This window comes from Phascolarctos cinereus, unplaced genomic scaffold, assembly GCF_003287225.1.
Source record: "Phascolarctos cinereus isolate Bilbo 61053 unplaced genomic scaffold, phaCin_HiC Scaffold_1;HRSCAF=81, whole genome shotgun sequence".
NCBI lineage: Eukaryota > Metazoa > Chordata > Mammalia > Diprotodontia > Phascolarctidae > Phascolarctos > Phascolarctos cinereus.
In genome coordinates, this window is record NW_027555514.1 from 197767719 (window position 1) to 197782922 (window position 15204).

Sequence of the window (15204 nt, forward strand, 5' to 3'; positions counted from 1 at the left end):
GTGTATTCTTTTTATTTTCCCTTTAGAGGATGGGCCAAGTTCATTTGGAAACCCAACAGATAACATTGCCTACAATGGAATGAACAGGAATACATAGGGGTTGAAGGCACACATGTTACATAATAACCTGCTTGCCACGTCCTCTTCGGTCTCTTTGTCCAACACGCTGCTCAGATTGTGTTCTGCTAGGGTTTCCTCAGGAACCTCTTCAAGTTCTTCTGCCTGTTTCATGGACAGTCTATAATTCTCCAGCTCAATCCGTTCTGGGGTACCCTTCAGTCTCTTGGCAAGGCTGGGCTCCTCTAAGCCATTCACACTTGAACCTGAAAGACAAATCAAGAAGCGAGGTACTGAGATTTAAATTCAAAGCCTGCATAGGAAAGCAGTGTATCTGGGGGAAGGGAGGGAGAGAGAGGGAAGCACCGGTAGGAATAACACACTTTTAGAGCCCACAGGATAGTCATCACTCATTATACTTCATAGGAAAGTTGTCTTTTGGAAAAGGTTGGTAAATCCAGAAAGAAAGCTGAGTAAATCTAATGCTAAAGGATCTAGATTTAGTGCAGAATAGGGAAATCCTCCAATCTGAGAATGGAGGTTGAAGGATTATAATTACCAGAAGAATACGACAGTGCCAGGACACACCACAGAGTGATAAAATTCTACATTCTCCTATACAGAACTTGCTCTGGACTAAAGGTAAAAGGGGAAGGGCTTGACTCACACAGTAAATGAATTCTAGGCAGAGTTGAAGAAACCCTGTGCCATACAAATGAATGTATTTTTTTCAGTGCCAAAGAACTCCAGAACACAATCACAGAATCTCACAATTAGAAGGAACCCCAGAGACCATCTAACACCATCGTTACGAGAATAAACTCTCCTGTATAACAGATCTGATTTGTGGTGATCTGGCCTGATTCTCCCTTGATTCTCCTGCTGGTCTGACTGCTTCTTCTCAAGTCTTCGTTTCAGGACGATCACCTATGTCACTCTGTGCGCGTGGGAGCCCAAGGCTTTTTATGTGGTCCCAGACCCCACATTCTCTCTTTCTCTTGGTGACCTTATCAATTTACACAAGTCTACTTGTCATCTCTAGACTAATGATTTCCAGATCACCATATCTAGCCCTAGTCTCTCCTGTGCGTCAGTACCACATCTCCAAATGTCTACTGGACATTTCAATCTAGATTCCCATAGGCATGCCAGACATGTACTCATCTCTCCCCACTAATCTACCCTCTTCTGAATTCCCTATTGCTTTCAAGGACACCATTATCCCTCCCATCACCCAGGCCTACAGCCTCACTGTCATCCTTGACTCCTTCCTCTTACCCATCTGACAAATCCATGTAGTTGCCAAATCTTGTCATTTGTATCTCCATTAGTCTATCTCAAGCATCCATCATCCTTCCAATTCACAGAGCCACCACTTTATTTAAGAGCCACATCATCTCTCTCATCTGAACAATGACAATAGCCTCCCTGCCTTAGATTTCTCCCCACTCCAATCCATCCTTCACACGGCTGTCAAAATGATTTTTTTTTTCTTTTTTGGTGAGGCGATTAGATTAATTGACTTGCCCAGGGTCACACAGCTAGGAAGTGTCAAGTGTTTGAGGCCAGATTTGAACTCAGGTCCTCCTGACTCCAGGGCTGGTGCTCTATCCACTGTGCTACCTCGCCACCCCAAATGATTTTCTTAAAATACAGGTCTGACCACTTCATTCCCCTATTCCATGAACTCTAGTAGTTCCTCTATTGGGGGAGCTAGGTGGCACAGTGGATAGACAGCACCAGCCCTGGAGTCACGAAGACTCATCTTTGTAAATTCAAATCTGGCTTCAGACACTGACTAGCTGTGTGACCCTGGGCAAGTCACTTAACCCTGGCTGCCTGAGTTTCTGCAGCTATAAAATTAGCTGGAGAAGGAAATGGCAAACACTCTAGTATCCTTGCTAGATAACCCCAAATGGGGTCACAGAGAGCTGGACATGACTGAAAATGACGGAACAAGCTCCCCTATTTCCTCTAAAATCAAATATAAAGTGACTCAACACCATACCTTCTTGCTAAGTTATGAATGAGGTTTAATGTACGATAGAATTCATCTTTTCTCAAGACGGGAGAAAAAGCTCAGCTGCCTTTAATTGAGAATTAGCTCATCCTCCTTTCCTAATACAAACAAAAGCAGCAGAAAATGAATTATCCAATTAGATTTAATTATCTTTTTTTCCTTCTTGTCTGCCTATTTGCAGCTATCTCTTTATATTTCTTTAGTTGCTGAGAAAGATTCCTATAATCCTGCTCTTCTGATTGCTGGCTAGGGGGATGTCTGATGTCCAAGGGTAGCCAGATTTTTAAGCCAAATCTTACGAGTTTACAAAAAGTTTGCTATCTTTGTGTCTTCTCACTCTTATTTAACTGGCATTGAGTTCTTACAACTAAGTAAGCTCTATTTAAGTAAATGGCCTACATGCCACTACTGAAGTCACACAATAAATATCTCTTATTAAATACCCACATGTCCTTTTCTACTCTGATTCCCGTTTGGTTTTCTATCAGAAAAAATTAGATTTCTTCGCTCAGTTCTTCCAGATCACAATTTAAGTACCAGCCTCCCACACTTCTCTCTCTATGACACAGAAACTATTAAATCGCTTCTTTTTGGGGCATTCCTTGCCACAGTTACCAGTGTTCTTCTAAGAAAATGACAACACATGACTCAATGTTGAGTTCAGATGCGGTGTTGTGAGTCAAAACTTAATTAGATCTGAGAGAATTAGGATCATGACAAAAGTCAACATATGGTCAAGGATAAAGAAAATCAGGCCTAAAATAAATTGATTATACTCTTTATCTCCTTTCTTTTTCCATTCTATTAGGACTTCTGAGGAATTTTTGGGTACTTCCTGACAAATCATGCATGTGGTTTCAGTAGTGAAAAAAGGGATAGGGCAACATATATAAATGTGAGTTAGACATATTTCATGGACTGATGAACATTTTTGCAGACTCCAATTTTTTAGCTGATCTCCAAGGTTGGAATAAGTAATGGTTTGGATCTAGGTGTTTAGCTACTTAAAAGTCTTTGGCGTACATTTGAATCACCAAGGAAATCTGGAATTTGGTAGGGAAAGTCTTCAAATAAGGTCTCTCAACTCTGCAGAAGGTGGTTTACTGCAATGCTGATATATGTTGGCAAAGAAAATCTGTTATATTCATGTATGAGCATAAGGAGGGATAGAGATATGTATATTTGTGTGGCCTCTGAGTTTTTCTCTCAGATATCCTTATTTTTTAGTATATATACCCATGCTAGAGTTATTTTTGTAATCACTGTTTCATTTTCAGTCCTGAGCTCATTGCACCAAGGGAACTAATGTAAAAATGATGATATTTAGTGGGACACAGAATATGTGGATTTTAAATAACAGCAAAAAGGAGGAGGCAAAGCAGACAACATGTTCCCTTCTCTTTATCCTAAATTCCTTCAGACCCTTTACTAGGATAGATCTTCATCATGTCCTTTTTTCAACATTTACAAATTGTGCAGGTGTGGTGCTATGGGCCAAAATTTGGAATGAGTTGACAATATTAAGATTATACAGTTAAGAAGAATAATTCATGTTGCCCCCCTTTTTCCCTTGTTCCAACTTGTATTATGCCCCCTTCTCCCATCCAAAGTCAATAAAAAAGAAAGCTGTTGTGTATGACAATATTTGATTATTTCCTTCTTAGTTCACATTTTTGGCAAATACCCTTTATGGAGAAGTTAAAAGGGGAAAAGAGGGAGAAAAAGAATGTTAGGGAGAGAGCTCAATTACTCAAGCACAAACTTTTCTTGAATCTGATGAACATGGCCAAAAAAAAAAGCATTTATTTTAGGCAGGCAAAGAAGGCAATGAGATTAAGTCCTTGATGCTGGTAGAAATGAAAAGCAGTAGCCCTCTAACCAAGCAATCTTCTAAGTTTGCTTATAGTCATCCCTGTGTATTTAATAAATGGAAGGAGAAGGAGAGCCAGGAAGAGAAAGAGGAAATTATGAGTGACTGGCTGCCTTTGAGACATCGCTATCAGAGAGAACCAGATTTATGGTGATAAGTCTAGAGGCTGAATAAATTTAACTTGAGGAAACAAAACGGATAATAAATCAGTAAGATTTGCTGCTGCATACCTGTGAAGCGTGGGACAACAGAGGGAAAGAAATGAATGCTGTTCTATAAAAGGTAGTTGCCTATTTTACCCTTGAGAGCCAGCCCATGATGGTCCTTCACCAACCAACCAGATTTTTCTTTTTATATTCTGGAAGGATGCAAGGCTTTACCCCACAATAAGACTGGAAGTAAAGACTCTGTCAGTCTGTTTTGGAGCGACATTCTTCTTCCCTTCCAGTGTCATCTCTCCAGAGTGTTTACAAGCACCACTGACTAACATATTATCAGGCAAGGAAAATTGGCGGTGAAATACCATTCCGCTTAAGGGAGAAGAAATGTTGATTTAATTAGGGCCTGGCCCCAAGAGCCAAGAAAGAAACCAGAAATGCTCTAAGATGCTGGGTTTATTCATATATCAGTCCCCCAAAGGGGATATGGTTACAATTCATAGTTCAGAAGCATGAGGAATTGTTTCACTGTATTTTTTTTTTAATAATCAAGACAGCTGAATGTAGATGTCATTTGTCCTACTTCAGGGGCACAAACTCAAAGTCATAGAATCTTGGAATTGGAAAGGACATGAAGAAATACAGTCCAACCCATACCTGAACAAGAATCCTCTCTAGGACAAGACATTACAAGGCTTATTGAGCCTTTTCCCCAAGACCTCTCATGAGGGAAACCAATTGCCTTGAAACTTAGCCTATTCCATTTTGGAACAGATCTAACTGTTTGGAAATTTTTACTACACTAACTATAACTCCAGGAAGAGACAAAATTTATTCAATAAATCTAACATTTTAAAGTACCTATTATGCGCTGGGAACCTGCAATACAAAGACAAAAATAAAACAGTCTCCACTCTCAAGGAAAGTATAGTCTAGCTAGAGAAGAGAAACTATACATATAAAGGCAGATAGAAAATATATTCAAGGTGACTTTTGGGGAAAGGCACTAGCAGCTGTGGGAGTCAGGAAAGGCTTCATGGGTAAGGTGGCAATTGAATTGAGACCTGAAAGAAACCAAGGCTTCCAAGAGGCAGGGATGAGGAGGGAAGGTATTCCAGCCATGATCAATCAATTAATCAATAATTGATTACTATAAATGTTATTAAATATTATAAATAATTGTATATAATATATAATTATATATGTAATAGATACAATTATATATAATTATAAATATTATAAATAATTAAGCATTTTCTTTGTGCCAGGCACTGTTTTGAGCATCGGTGATTTAAGAGGCAAAATAGAGTCCCTTCCCTCAAGGAGTTTACAATTGAATGGGGGGGACAACATGCAAACAAATATATACAAAGCAAGCTACATGCAGGAGAAATAGGAAATAATTAACAGAGAGAAGGCACTGGAATTAAGAGGGGCTGGGAAGGCTTCCTGTAGAAGGTGAGATTTTAGTTGGGACTTAAAGGAAGCCAGGGAAGTCAGTAGTTGGAGTGGAGGATAAAGCAGGATAAAAGAACAGACAGAAAGAAGGTGTACCACATATAAGGAACAGGTAGAAGGCCTGGTCATCTTCACAGAAAAGAGCACTGTGCCAAAAGGATGGAGAGGTAGGTCTGGGTCAGGTGGAGAACAGAAGAGTTAATATTTTCTCCTAAGGGGAATAGTAAGCTACTGCAGTTTTATTAAATAGGGGAGGGGCATGGTTTGATGTGCTCTTGAAAAATCCCTTTGCAGCTTTGTAAAGGTTCAAATAGAGGGAGGCAGGAAGAGTGATAGCTCAGGCAAGAGGTGACGAGGCCCCGAGCTAAAGTGGTGTTTGTGTGAGTAGAGAGGGAATAGATGCACGATATGTTCTGGTGGTAGAAATGACAGGATTTGGTTGGGCTGCATGAGAGTGAACTGAGGATGACATTGAACTTGGGTGACTAGAAGGATGGCGGTGACCTCAACAGAAAATAGGGAGTTCAAAGGAGAGTGAGCCGTGAGGACAGAAAGGTAATGAGTTCACTTTCAAACATGCTGATTTGTCCACCAGATATCCAGTTTGAAAAGCCCAGCAGGTATTTGGAGACACGGTACTAGAAGTCAGGACAGAAATTAGGGCTGGAAATATAATGAGTCATTTGCATAGCGATAATTAAACCCATGAAAACTGATAAGGCCCAAAAGTCAAAGAGTATAGGTAGACAAGATAAATCTCAGGTCAAAGTCTTAGGTTGGGGGAATGTGATGATTATAATGCAGCAAAAGACATTGAGAAGGAGCAGTCGGACAGGTAGGAGAAAAATCAAGTGTGCGGTAACACAAAAACCCAGAGAGGAAAGAGTGTACCCAGGAGAAAAAGGGCGTGAAGTGTCAAATGCTGCAGAGAGATCAATTCAGAAAAGACTATAGGATGGGCAATTAAGAGACTATGCTACCTTTGGAGAGGACAATTTCAGTTGAGTGCTGAGGTCAAAATACAGCCTGTAAAGGGGCCGAAAAGCAGGAGGAGAGAAGTAGAAGCAATGCCTATGGACAACTTTTAAAAAGAGTCTGGTTGAGAAGGAAAGGAGAACCATAGATGTTAGCTTGAGTAGGACCCAGTGAGGGATTTCTTCTCTTTTTTAAAGGACGGGAGAAACTTGGTCAGGTTTGCAGACATCAGAGAAGCTGGTAGAACGGGAGAGAAGGGAGAATGATGGAGGGGAAAATTTGTTGGAGAAGAAGGGAGGGGATGGGAATCAAGAGTACATGGAGATGGGTTGGCCCTGGCAGGATGAAGGGAATTCTCTTCATCCGGGCCTGGATTAAAGGAAGAGGGAAGAAGGGATGATTGATATCTAGGGAGTGGGGTGCCCCGCATTTTCCTATATTTCTTGACACGATAAGTGACATTTTAAAATAAGCCTCCACTTCAGTGTAAACAGGAGTCATGTGCAACCCCTACATTTTAGTGTTCTTTTTACAAGGGATTCCTTTATAAGGACTTGAGCCTTGTTCAAGGCCAACCAAGGACAAATAATATATTTTACCCTGTCTTGGACCCTAAGGCTAATGCCGGTCAGCAGATTAGGAAGTTTGTATTTCCTCCCCTGAAACATAATAAATTGTTTCTAAGGCCAGGGACTGACCAGTTGTGAACTCAGCATGACTATGTCTTTTCTGTATACTGCAGTATGTGTACTGGTGGGAAACACCTTGTATTCAGTAGCCTGCTTACCCTATAAAAGGAGGAGGCTAGGCAGTACGGTGGCTAGAGGGCTGAGTCAGGAGTCAGGGAGACCTAAGTTCAAATCCTGCCTCAGACACTTACTAGATATGTGACCATGGGCAAGTCACTTAAACTCTGTCTCAATTTCCTCACCTGTAAAATTGGGATAATAATAAAACCTATCTTGCAGAGATGGTGGGAGAATCAAATAAGACACTTAGCACGTGTAAAGCACTTAGCATAGCTCCTGACACATAGTAAGTACTTAACAAATTACCTGTTTCCTTCCTAATGGACCAAGTGATGTTTCTCCCTGCCTTGGCTTGTAACTAAATACAGCTCTTTACTGACTTGTACTCTAAATCCTAAGCAGTGGGTTTTCTTTCCATGATAGCTGGGAGATAAAGAAAAGGGAAGAAGAGAAAACTCATGGCAAAGGCATCCATCTTCTCAGCTGTGAGAATGGAGATGGAGATGGTATAGGAGGTATAAGAAGAGAAAAGGTCTGGAGTGGGATAGAGACTCGATTAGGAAGGAGTAAAAGGATCATCTTGCTGCAGTGAGGAACCAGTTGAGATTAGATAACAAATAAGTATTGGACCAGGCAGCACAGTTGCATCATTTTCTCCAGTTTTGTTCAGTAGCACACACTTAAAAGTGGAGGAAGTAGATGGTAATCTACCCCAGTAATTCAGGGTTGGAGTTTGACTAGGTGTGAATGAGCTGAACTGGTTAACCAAGGAAATGGTCAAAGGAGCAGGAGTGAGGGCCTGGGAAAGTAATGAGGGGTGGGGGGATTAAATTCATAGTGAAGACAATGGATAAACACACAGGGAAAGATGGAATGACAAGAGGTTAAAAGAATTTCAGAGTTCTCAGTCATGGAGGTGAACCCTTGTGGGTGACGGTGAGATCAAAGGTATGACCATCCCTGGGAATAGCTGAGGTGGAGAGAAGGTATAGTAGGTTGATCAGATTGAAGGTATAGTAGGAGTTGATTAGATTGAAGAACGGGGAAGTGAATGTGTTTAAAGGAGGGTCAACATTTATGAGAAAGACTGAGAGCCAGGGACTAAACTTCTTGAGAAAGGAGGAAGAATGACTTGGGGACAGGAAGATAATATCTACCAGGATCTGGATTGGGTGATAAATTTGGACAGAGTGAATCTCAAAAGAGGAAAGGTTGTTGAGTGGTGGTGGTAGAGGAAGGGTTTGCAAACGGTCATGGGAATCCAGAAGTATTCTGATTCCTGCTTGTAGGACCAGGGTGCTAGGGTGAGTGAGTGGGTATGGAGAAGTGGGTCTAAAAGAAGGTGAAACCAGTCCTGGAAAGGCTGAGGCCACTGATGATATGTGGGGTCTATTTTTAAATCAGCTTTGTTAGCAAGTACCAAGAATCTATTGGCACCAAAATAGGCTAACCAGTCACCATCCTACAACCTCAAAGTACAGCTGAGAATAAAAATAAAATCTGAATCCTTTTACTATTTTCAAACCTAAATGGATGTCTAATTGAACCGAGAGATACATAAAAATGACATAATTGAGCCAGAAACATGACTTTATACATAGAACAACTACCACTGGGGGTCACCCTCTAGCTGACGCTAGAAGAGTCAGGCTAAGAAGATGGGGGATGGGGTGAAGATGCCAACGATGAGAAAGAATTGGTGGGTTGCACAGAGCCAAAGTAAAACCATCTGGGTCAGAACATTTGGTCAGTACTCATCTGTTCCAGTATCTCCAAATGAGTATGATAATATTTATATTGAGACCTTGTATCTTAAAGTAGGAGAAAAGGGTTGGTCTATTTTTGAAACCGATTCTTGAATAAGTCATGCCAGGCACAACTCAAGCCACTGTGAGGGTAACTGTTTGGTTTCGTTGCCATGACCAAAGAATTTATCACCTAGTGGGCAGCCTACAAGTGATGAGCCTCTCCACACTTAGGCTGGTTCTCAGAAGGCACATGCATTACCTATACTGTACTCCAAGACTTTCTAGAATAGCAGAACCTGCCACAGCTTGTGCATAGCCTTAGGTAGCCAGGGCTACCTCTACGCAACTTTCAGGCATCAAAGTAGAGCTAGAGTCGAATACAACAAGAAGGAAGCATCAAACCGGGACCCTGGCCTCATTCTAAACAGGAAAACTATTCTAAGACCTAATCTAATGCTTCTGTTTTAGAAGAGTCACTGCCCACATCATCCTAACGGTAATATTTATTTTTTTCCCCCTAAAAGGACAACGTGTTCTTAGCTGATATGCATAAGCTTGCAGAGGCCTTTCTGTATCCCAGTCTGATTGGTATTAAGAAATCAGAGCCAGAGAAAACCTTAAGGGAAGATGCCCTTTGCCTGGCTGATCTGTGCACATATTCTTTCTCTTCTCCCTTTTTTTCCTTCAGTGGGAGCCAGGGATGCCATGAAACATGATGCTGAGTGGTATCAGCAAACTGGTAGGACTTAAGTGATACCATCTAACCACCAGGTCGGGGACATGGGGTAAGTACCCTTAAATTAGTTCTGCTGCATATTCATCTTTGGGCAGTTTCCCCATTCCTTTTCCCCCTCTTCTATAAGTCCAGGGGTAAATGAGTTGAAATTGATTTAGGGTAGCAAAATTCTAGAAAACATGTTGGCAAGCTGATATGGAGTATGACTCAGATATCAATAATTTTTACCTAACACTCTACACTTCCATTGGCAGGTGTCACTGTAGATGTGCAGGGGCCTGCTATTGGCTGGAAGAAACAAATGGTTCAATGATGTAAACTGCAGCTACTGCCTAACAATAATGGGACTCCATAATGATAAATGATGATACCATTTGGGGGTGGGGCAGATGAAGGTTTAGACCTATGGTTTCCTGGGAGTAGAGAACTCCTGGCGTATAAAGTCCTTCTACTGATACGGATTGGCAGCTTATTTGTAGCTTAAAGTCTTGGAGAGGTACTTGGGGTACTGAGCAGTCACTTGCTCAAAGTCATACAGCTAGTTTGTATATATTTTATTTTATTTTTGGAGGCAATCAGGGTCAAGTGACCTGCCGAGGATCAGACAGCTAGGAAGTATCTGAGTCCAGATTTGAACTCAGGTCCTCTACTGGATATCTTTTGTACCATGATATAAATGATCCCCTGTAAATTTCCTTCTATACAACTTTCTCTCCCAGGGAGCCATCCCTTACAGCAAAGAATTCTCTCAGGCTACTTAGAGCAGAAAAAAGCGATCATCACTTCAGCACATAGCAATCCTTCCTCCTGGCTCTTCATTTCCCAGTTTTGTTTTTTTTTGGTGTGTTGCTGTTGCACCAATGTCTATAAAAGCATTTGTGTGTTTTGCATGTGTATTTCTTTAGAGGCAATAAGCTAAAGTTATTTCAGATGCTTCCTCCTCCTCATAAAGCCTGCCTATTGAACCCTTTCATTAAGGGAAGTAGCAGCCTAAAGCCTAAAACATTAGAAGACAAGTCTCCTCCGAAAGAACAAGCCATTAGATTAGTGGCTGTTGTTATACAGTTGTTTTTTCCACTTGTGTCTGACTCTTTGTGACGCCTTCCCCCACGTGTGTGTGTGTGTGTGTGTGTGTGTGTGTGTGTGTGTCTTTGGGCAGAGATACTGAAGTGGTTTGTCATTTCCTTCTCCAGCTTATTTTACCAATGAGGAAACTGAGGCAAACAGGATGAAATGATTTGCCCAGGGTCACACAGCTAGTAAGTATCTGAGGATGGTTTTGAACTCAGGTCTTTGGCCTCCAGGCCTGGTACTCTATCCGCTGAGCCACCTGGCTGCCCCGAGACTAGTACTATAAGTTTAAATTCTAATCACACTTTTTTGGGAATGGAAAGACTACTTTCCCTTCTCTGGTCCCTGCCCACTACCATCCTCATACTCTGGGATTTCTCTCCTTTCTTGGCACTTCTACACGCCCAGCTCTCTACCCAAAGCATTTACAAAGTGCTGCTGGGATGGTAGCTACCACGTCCACGTTATAGTCTCCTTATTCTGCCTGACTTAGGCGCTAAAACTGTATTCTCCCACTATTCTTTTTTTTTTTTTTTAAGGCAATTGGGGTTAAAGTGACTTGCCCACGGGTCACACACAGCTAGTAAGTATCAAGTGTTTGGTCTGAGGCCAGATTTGAACTCAGGTCCTCCGGACTTCAGGGCCAGTGCTCAATCCACTGTGCCACCTAGCTGCCCCTACCACTATTCTTTATGTGCTCTCCTTTCCTTTAAATGTTTAAAGATTTTTTCTGGGGAAAAACATGAATTGGGCAGTTGGTAAAAGTGAAAATAATTTAAAAAATGATTGAATAATAAAAAAAAATACATTTAATAAAAATAAAATCTATTTAAATAAAAATTTAAAAAATATGCTATCACTTACTTTTACTTTCTGTTGAGTTTTGTTTCCTCTTTCGATGGCTCCTCCTATTGGTTTTAATTTTTACTTGCAACTCCACTAATGTGAAAATATGTTTAATGGGTATGTAAATGTAAAGCCTATGTCAGATTGTACGCCGTCTTGGGGAGGATGGGGGGGGAGGAAAAGGGAGAAAAATTTTCAACTCAAAAGCATATGAAAAAAACATAAAAAGAAAATACAAAAAAAATTTAAAAATAATCAAAACAATAATGAAAAATAATTTAAATAAAAATTGACTTTCATCTAGCTCTTTAAGATTTGCAGAGTAATTTGTATATGCTATCTTTTGACTCACAACCCTATGAGTGTGACAGGTATTATCACCCCCATTTTACAGAGGTAGAAACTGAGGTAGAAGGAGGTTAGGTGGTCACTCCAATTTCTGCATTCTATTATGCCACTTAGCATCTTCAGTATATGACATCTTGGATAGGTTTCTAATTCTGAAATGAGCCACTATATATTATTATCTTCTCCCAATGGACCAATAGGTTGCTATCTGACTCAGAGGTATGCCCGTTTCAGTTACCAAGTATGCTAACAGTGCTGTTGTGAATGAAGGGACATCCAACTATTTTTAAGCAGAGAAAATAATTCCCAATTTAGAACTTAGGGAGAAAAGATTTAATAAAAGCAGGTTATAAAGTCCATCAGTTTACACAAAATCTTCTGATTATTGTAAAGATACTATAATCACAGGGGCAGATAGGTGGAGCCATGGATAGAACACCTGCCCTGGAGTCAGGAGGACCTGAGCTCAAATCCAGCCTCAGACCAAACACCTGACTCTTACTAGCTGTGTGACCCTGGGCAAGTCAGTTAACCCCTATTGCCTAAAAAAAACCCCAAAAAACAAAACACACAAAAAACTATTAAGATACTATAATCACAAACATTTGGTTTCCAACCCCCTCCTCTGCTTATTTAACTTAGTAGACTTGACGTGTCCTGAATGTTTTTATGCCTTTTCCAGCTATTCTCTCATTCCAGGAGTGTGGTGACCACCCTGCCTTTAGAGAGGGCCCCTCTTGTTTAGGAGACCAGAAAAACAAACTTTCACAACGCTGCTGGGGTAAAGTCACCCTTGCCTCTTTACATCTATGCTACAATAGTTTTTCTCTATGGCAACTCACTGATGTGGAACATGAATGAATTTTTTTTGTACCATCATACAAGAAGACAAAAGACATTGCCCAAGCATGGGAGCAAATATTATGGAACCAGCACTTTCCCCCTAATGAACAGGGATTTCATCCCTTATTTATTCATCACGAGGTATAAATGAACTGGGCTACTGGGTTAATTTGGTTCTGTGGTCAATTATAATTGCTGAGGAGATCTTTAACTACCGGAAAAGTTTGGAAATTCTGAGTTAAACATTTCATAAAAGATATCAAGAAGAGGAAATCCAAGAGCCAAATAGCACAGTAATATTTCAGAAAAAGTTTAAACAGGGAGGTGTGGATACCATTCAGGCTTGAAGGTGGGTTTCTCAAGGTTCTTATACCCTAAAATATTTTATTCTGGCTAATCTTCCCTTGGGGCAGGTAGGTGGTGCAGTGGATAGAGCGCCAGATATCACAAAGACATCTTTGTGAGTTCAAATCTGGCTAGTTAGCCGTGTGACCCTGAGCAAGTCATTCAATCCTGTTTGCCTCAGTTCTTCATCTGTACCATGAGCTGGAGAAGGAAATGGTAAACCACTCCAGTATCGTTGCCAAGAAAACACCAAATGAGGTCAAAAAGAGTTGGACACAACTGAAATAAATGAACAATAAAATCTTCCCTTTCTTCCTTTCTTTTGCTCACAGTTTTCATTTTAATTGAAGGCATGATCTTGCTTTCAGGCTTCACCTAAGTAGGCTCCCAGGCTTGTGCGTACTATCCCAACTTTCTACTCGAAATCCTCATCTCCAGCTTCTCCCCACTCCAATCCATTCTTCCCACAGTTGCCAAAGAGATTTTTCTAAAAATTACAGGTTTGACCAGGCCACTTCCCTATTCAAATTCTAACGACTCATTATTACTGCTTAGCACAGTGCCTGGCACTATGTAGGTGCTAAATAAATGTTGGTTATTATTGCTATTATTATTATTATTGTTATTATCATAGCATCAAACAAAAAACTCCTGGATTCAGCATCCAAAGCCCTTTGGTTTCTACACTTAATAAATGTCTATTTGCTCAATCTTTTTTAAGCTGCCAGATTTATAATTTAAATTGTTCCTTTTTTTTAAGGGCAAAAGGCATAACGATACAGTTCAATAGTGTTTCAAAAGCAAACTGAAAGTGTTTAAATGAATTAGGAACTTCATATTCAGGGAACCCATTGGGAGCACACTAGCTTATTCCAGGGTCCTTGGAGGACCCCATCCAACATTAACAACTTTGTACATTTTGGTGTGAAATGAAAAGAACAAAGTAATAAAATAGTCTCCAACCACAAAAATTAAGAATTACGGAAGTAATTAAAAATACCTCCTGGTTACGCCCACGGCAAAAGGTATAAACAGGTGCAAACCTATAATTAAATAAGAAGTCAGGGAAGTGGATGGAAGGAAAAAAAACAGTTATACCTTTGTGAAGAAAATATGAATGGCTGTTCTTCATGTGACTCAAGATGGCTTTTTTTTGTTTCTTCCTTATATGTAGAATTTTCATATCAAACATTTTAGACAACATACCATTTTACCAGTAGCACTGCCTCCTTGATCAAAATTACAATAATACTTTGTGCTAATTATCATAATACTTCTGATTCCCTTATTTATCTATTCATTCAATTATATTATTTTTCAATATAGATCACTCACTTGCAGCCGAAATCTTGGGCAACACCTTTTGCAGCTGTCTCCTCTCCACTCAAAGTTGCTATCTTCGTTCAAGTCCTCCTCACCTCTTGAAAGGGCTATTGCATTAGCCTCCTAATTGATCCCCCTGCCTCGCCTCCCCCCTCCCCCACCCACCACCCTGGCCCATCTATCCTTCGCACAGCTGGTAAACAGATTTTTTTTTCCTACAGCATAGGTCTAGCCTTGTCACTGTCCTATTTCAATAAATAGTTGTCATTCCCTCTAAGATCAAATATAATCTCTTCAGTTCATTACTAAAAGCTCTTCACAATTTGGCCCCAGCCTAACTTTCCAAAACTCTGACACATTACTCCCCTCAATGAACTCTATGACCCAGTCACAGTGGCCCATGTGTGATCACCATCTCGTGACTAATAATAATAGCTCATATTATTTATATGTCCCTTACTATGTGTCAAGTACTTTACAAATATCACATTTTATCCTCACAATAACCCTGGGAAGTAAGTACTATTATTATCCCCATTTTACAGATTAGGAAACTGAGGCAAAGAGAGGCTAAGTGACCTGCCCATGGTCACAGAGTATCAGAGGCCACATTTGAACTCAGATCTTCCTGACTCCAGGCCCAGAGTTCTGTGCAAT

The 15204-nt window shown here is 40.5% G+C and overlaps 1 protein-coding gene across 15 annotated transcripts in view; it reads right to left on the reverse strand.

Annotated features, from left to right (window-relative positions):
• Positions 1-15204, reverse strand: part of MICAL3 (microtubule associated monooxygenase, calponin and LIM domain containing 3) — a 253077-nt gene that overhangs the window by 78106 nt on the left and 159767 nt on the right. For all 15 annotated transcript variants that reach the window (XM_021001628.2, XM_021001636.2, XM_021001635.2 and 12 more), the window contains one exon: positions 128-323. In XM_021001628.2, the coding sequence (XP_020857287.1) occupies positions 128-323 (196 nt within the window). The remainder of the gene's footprint in view (positions 1-127; positions 324-15204) is intronic.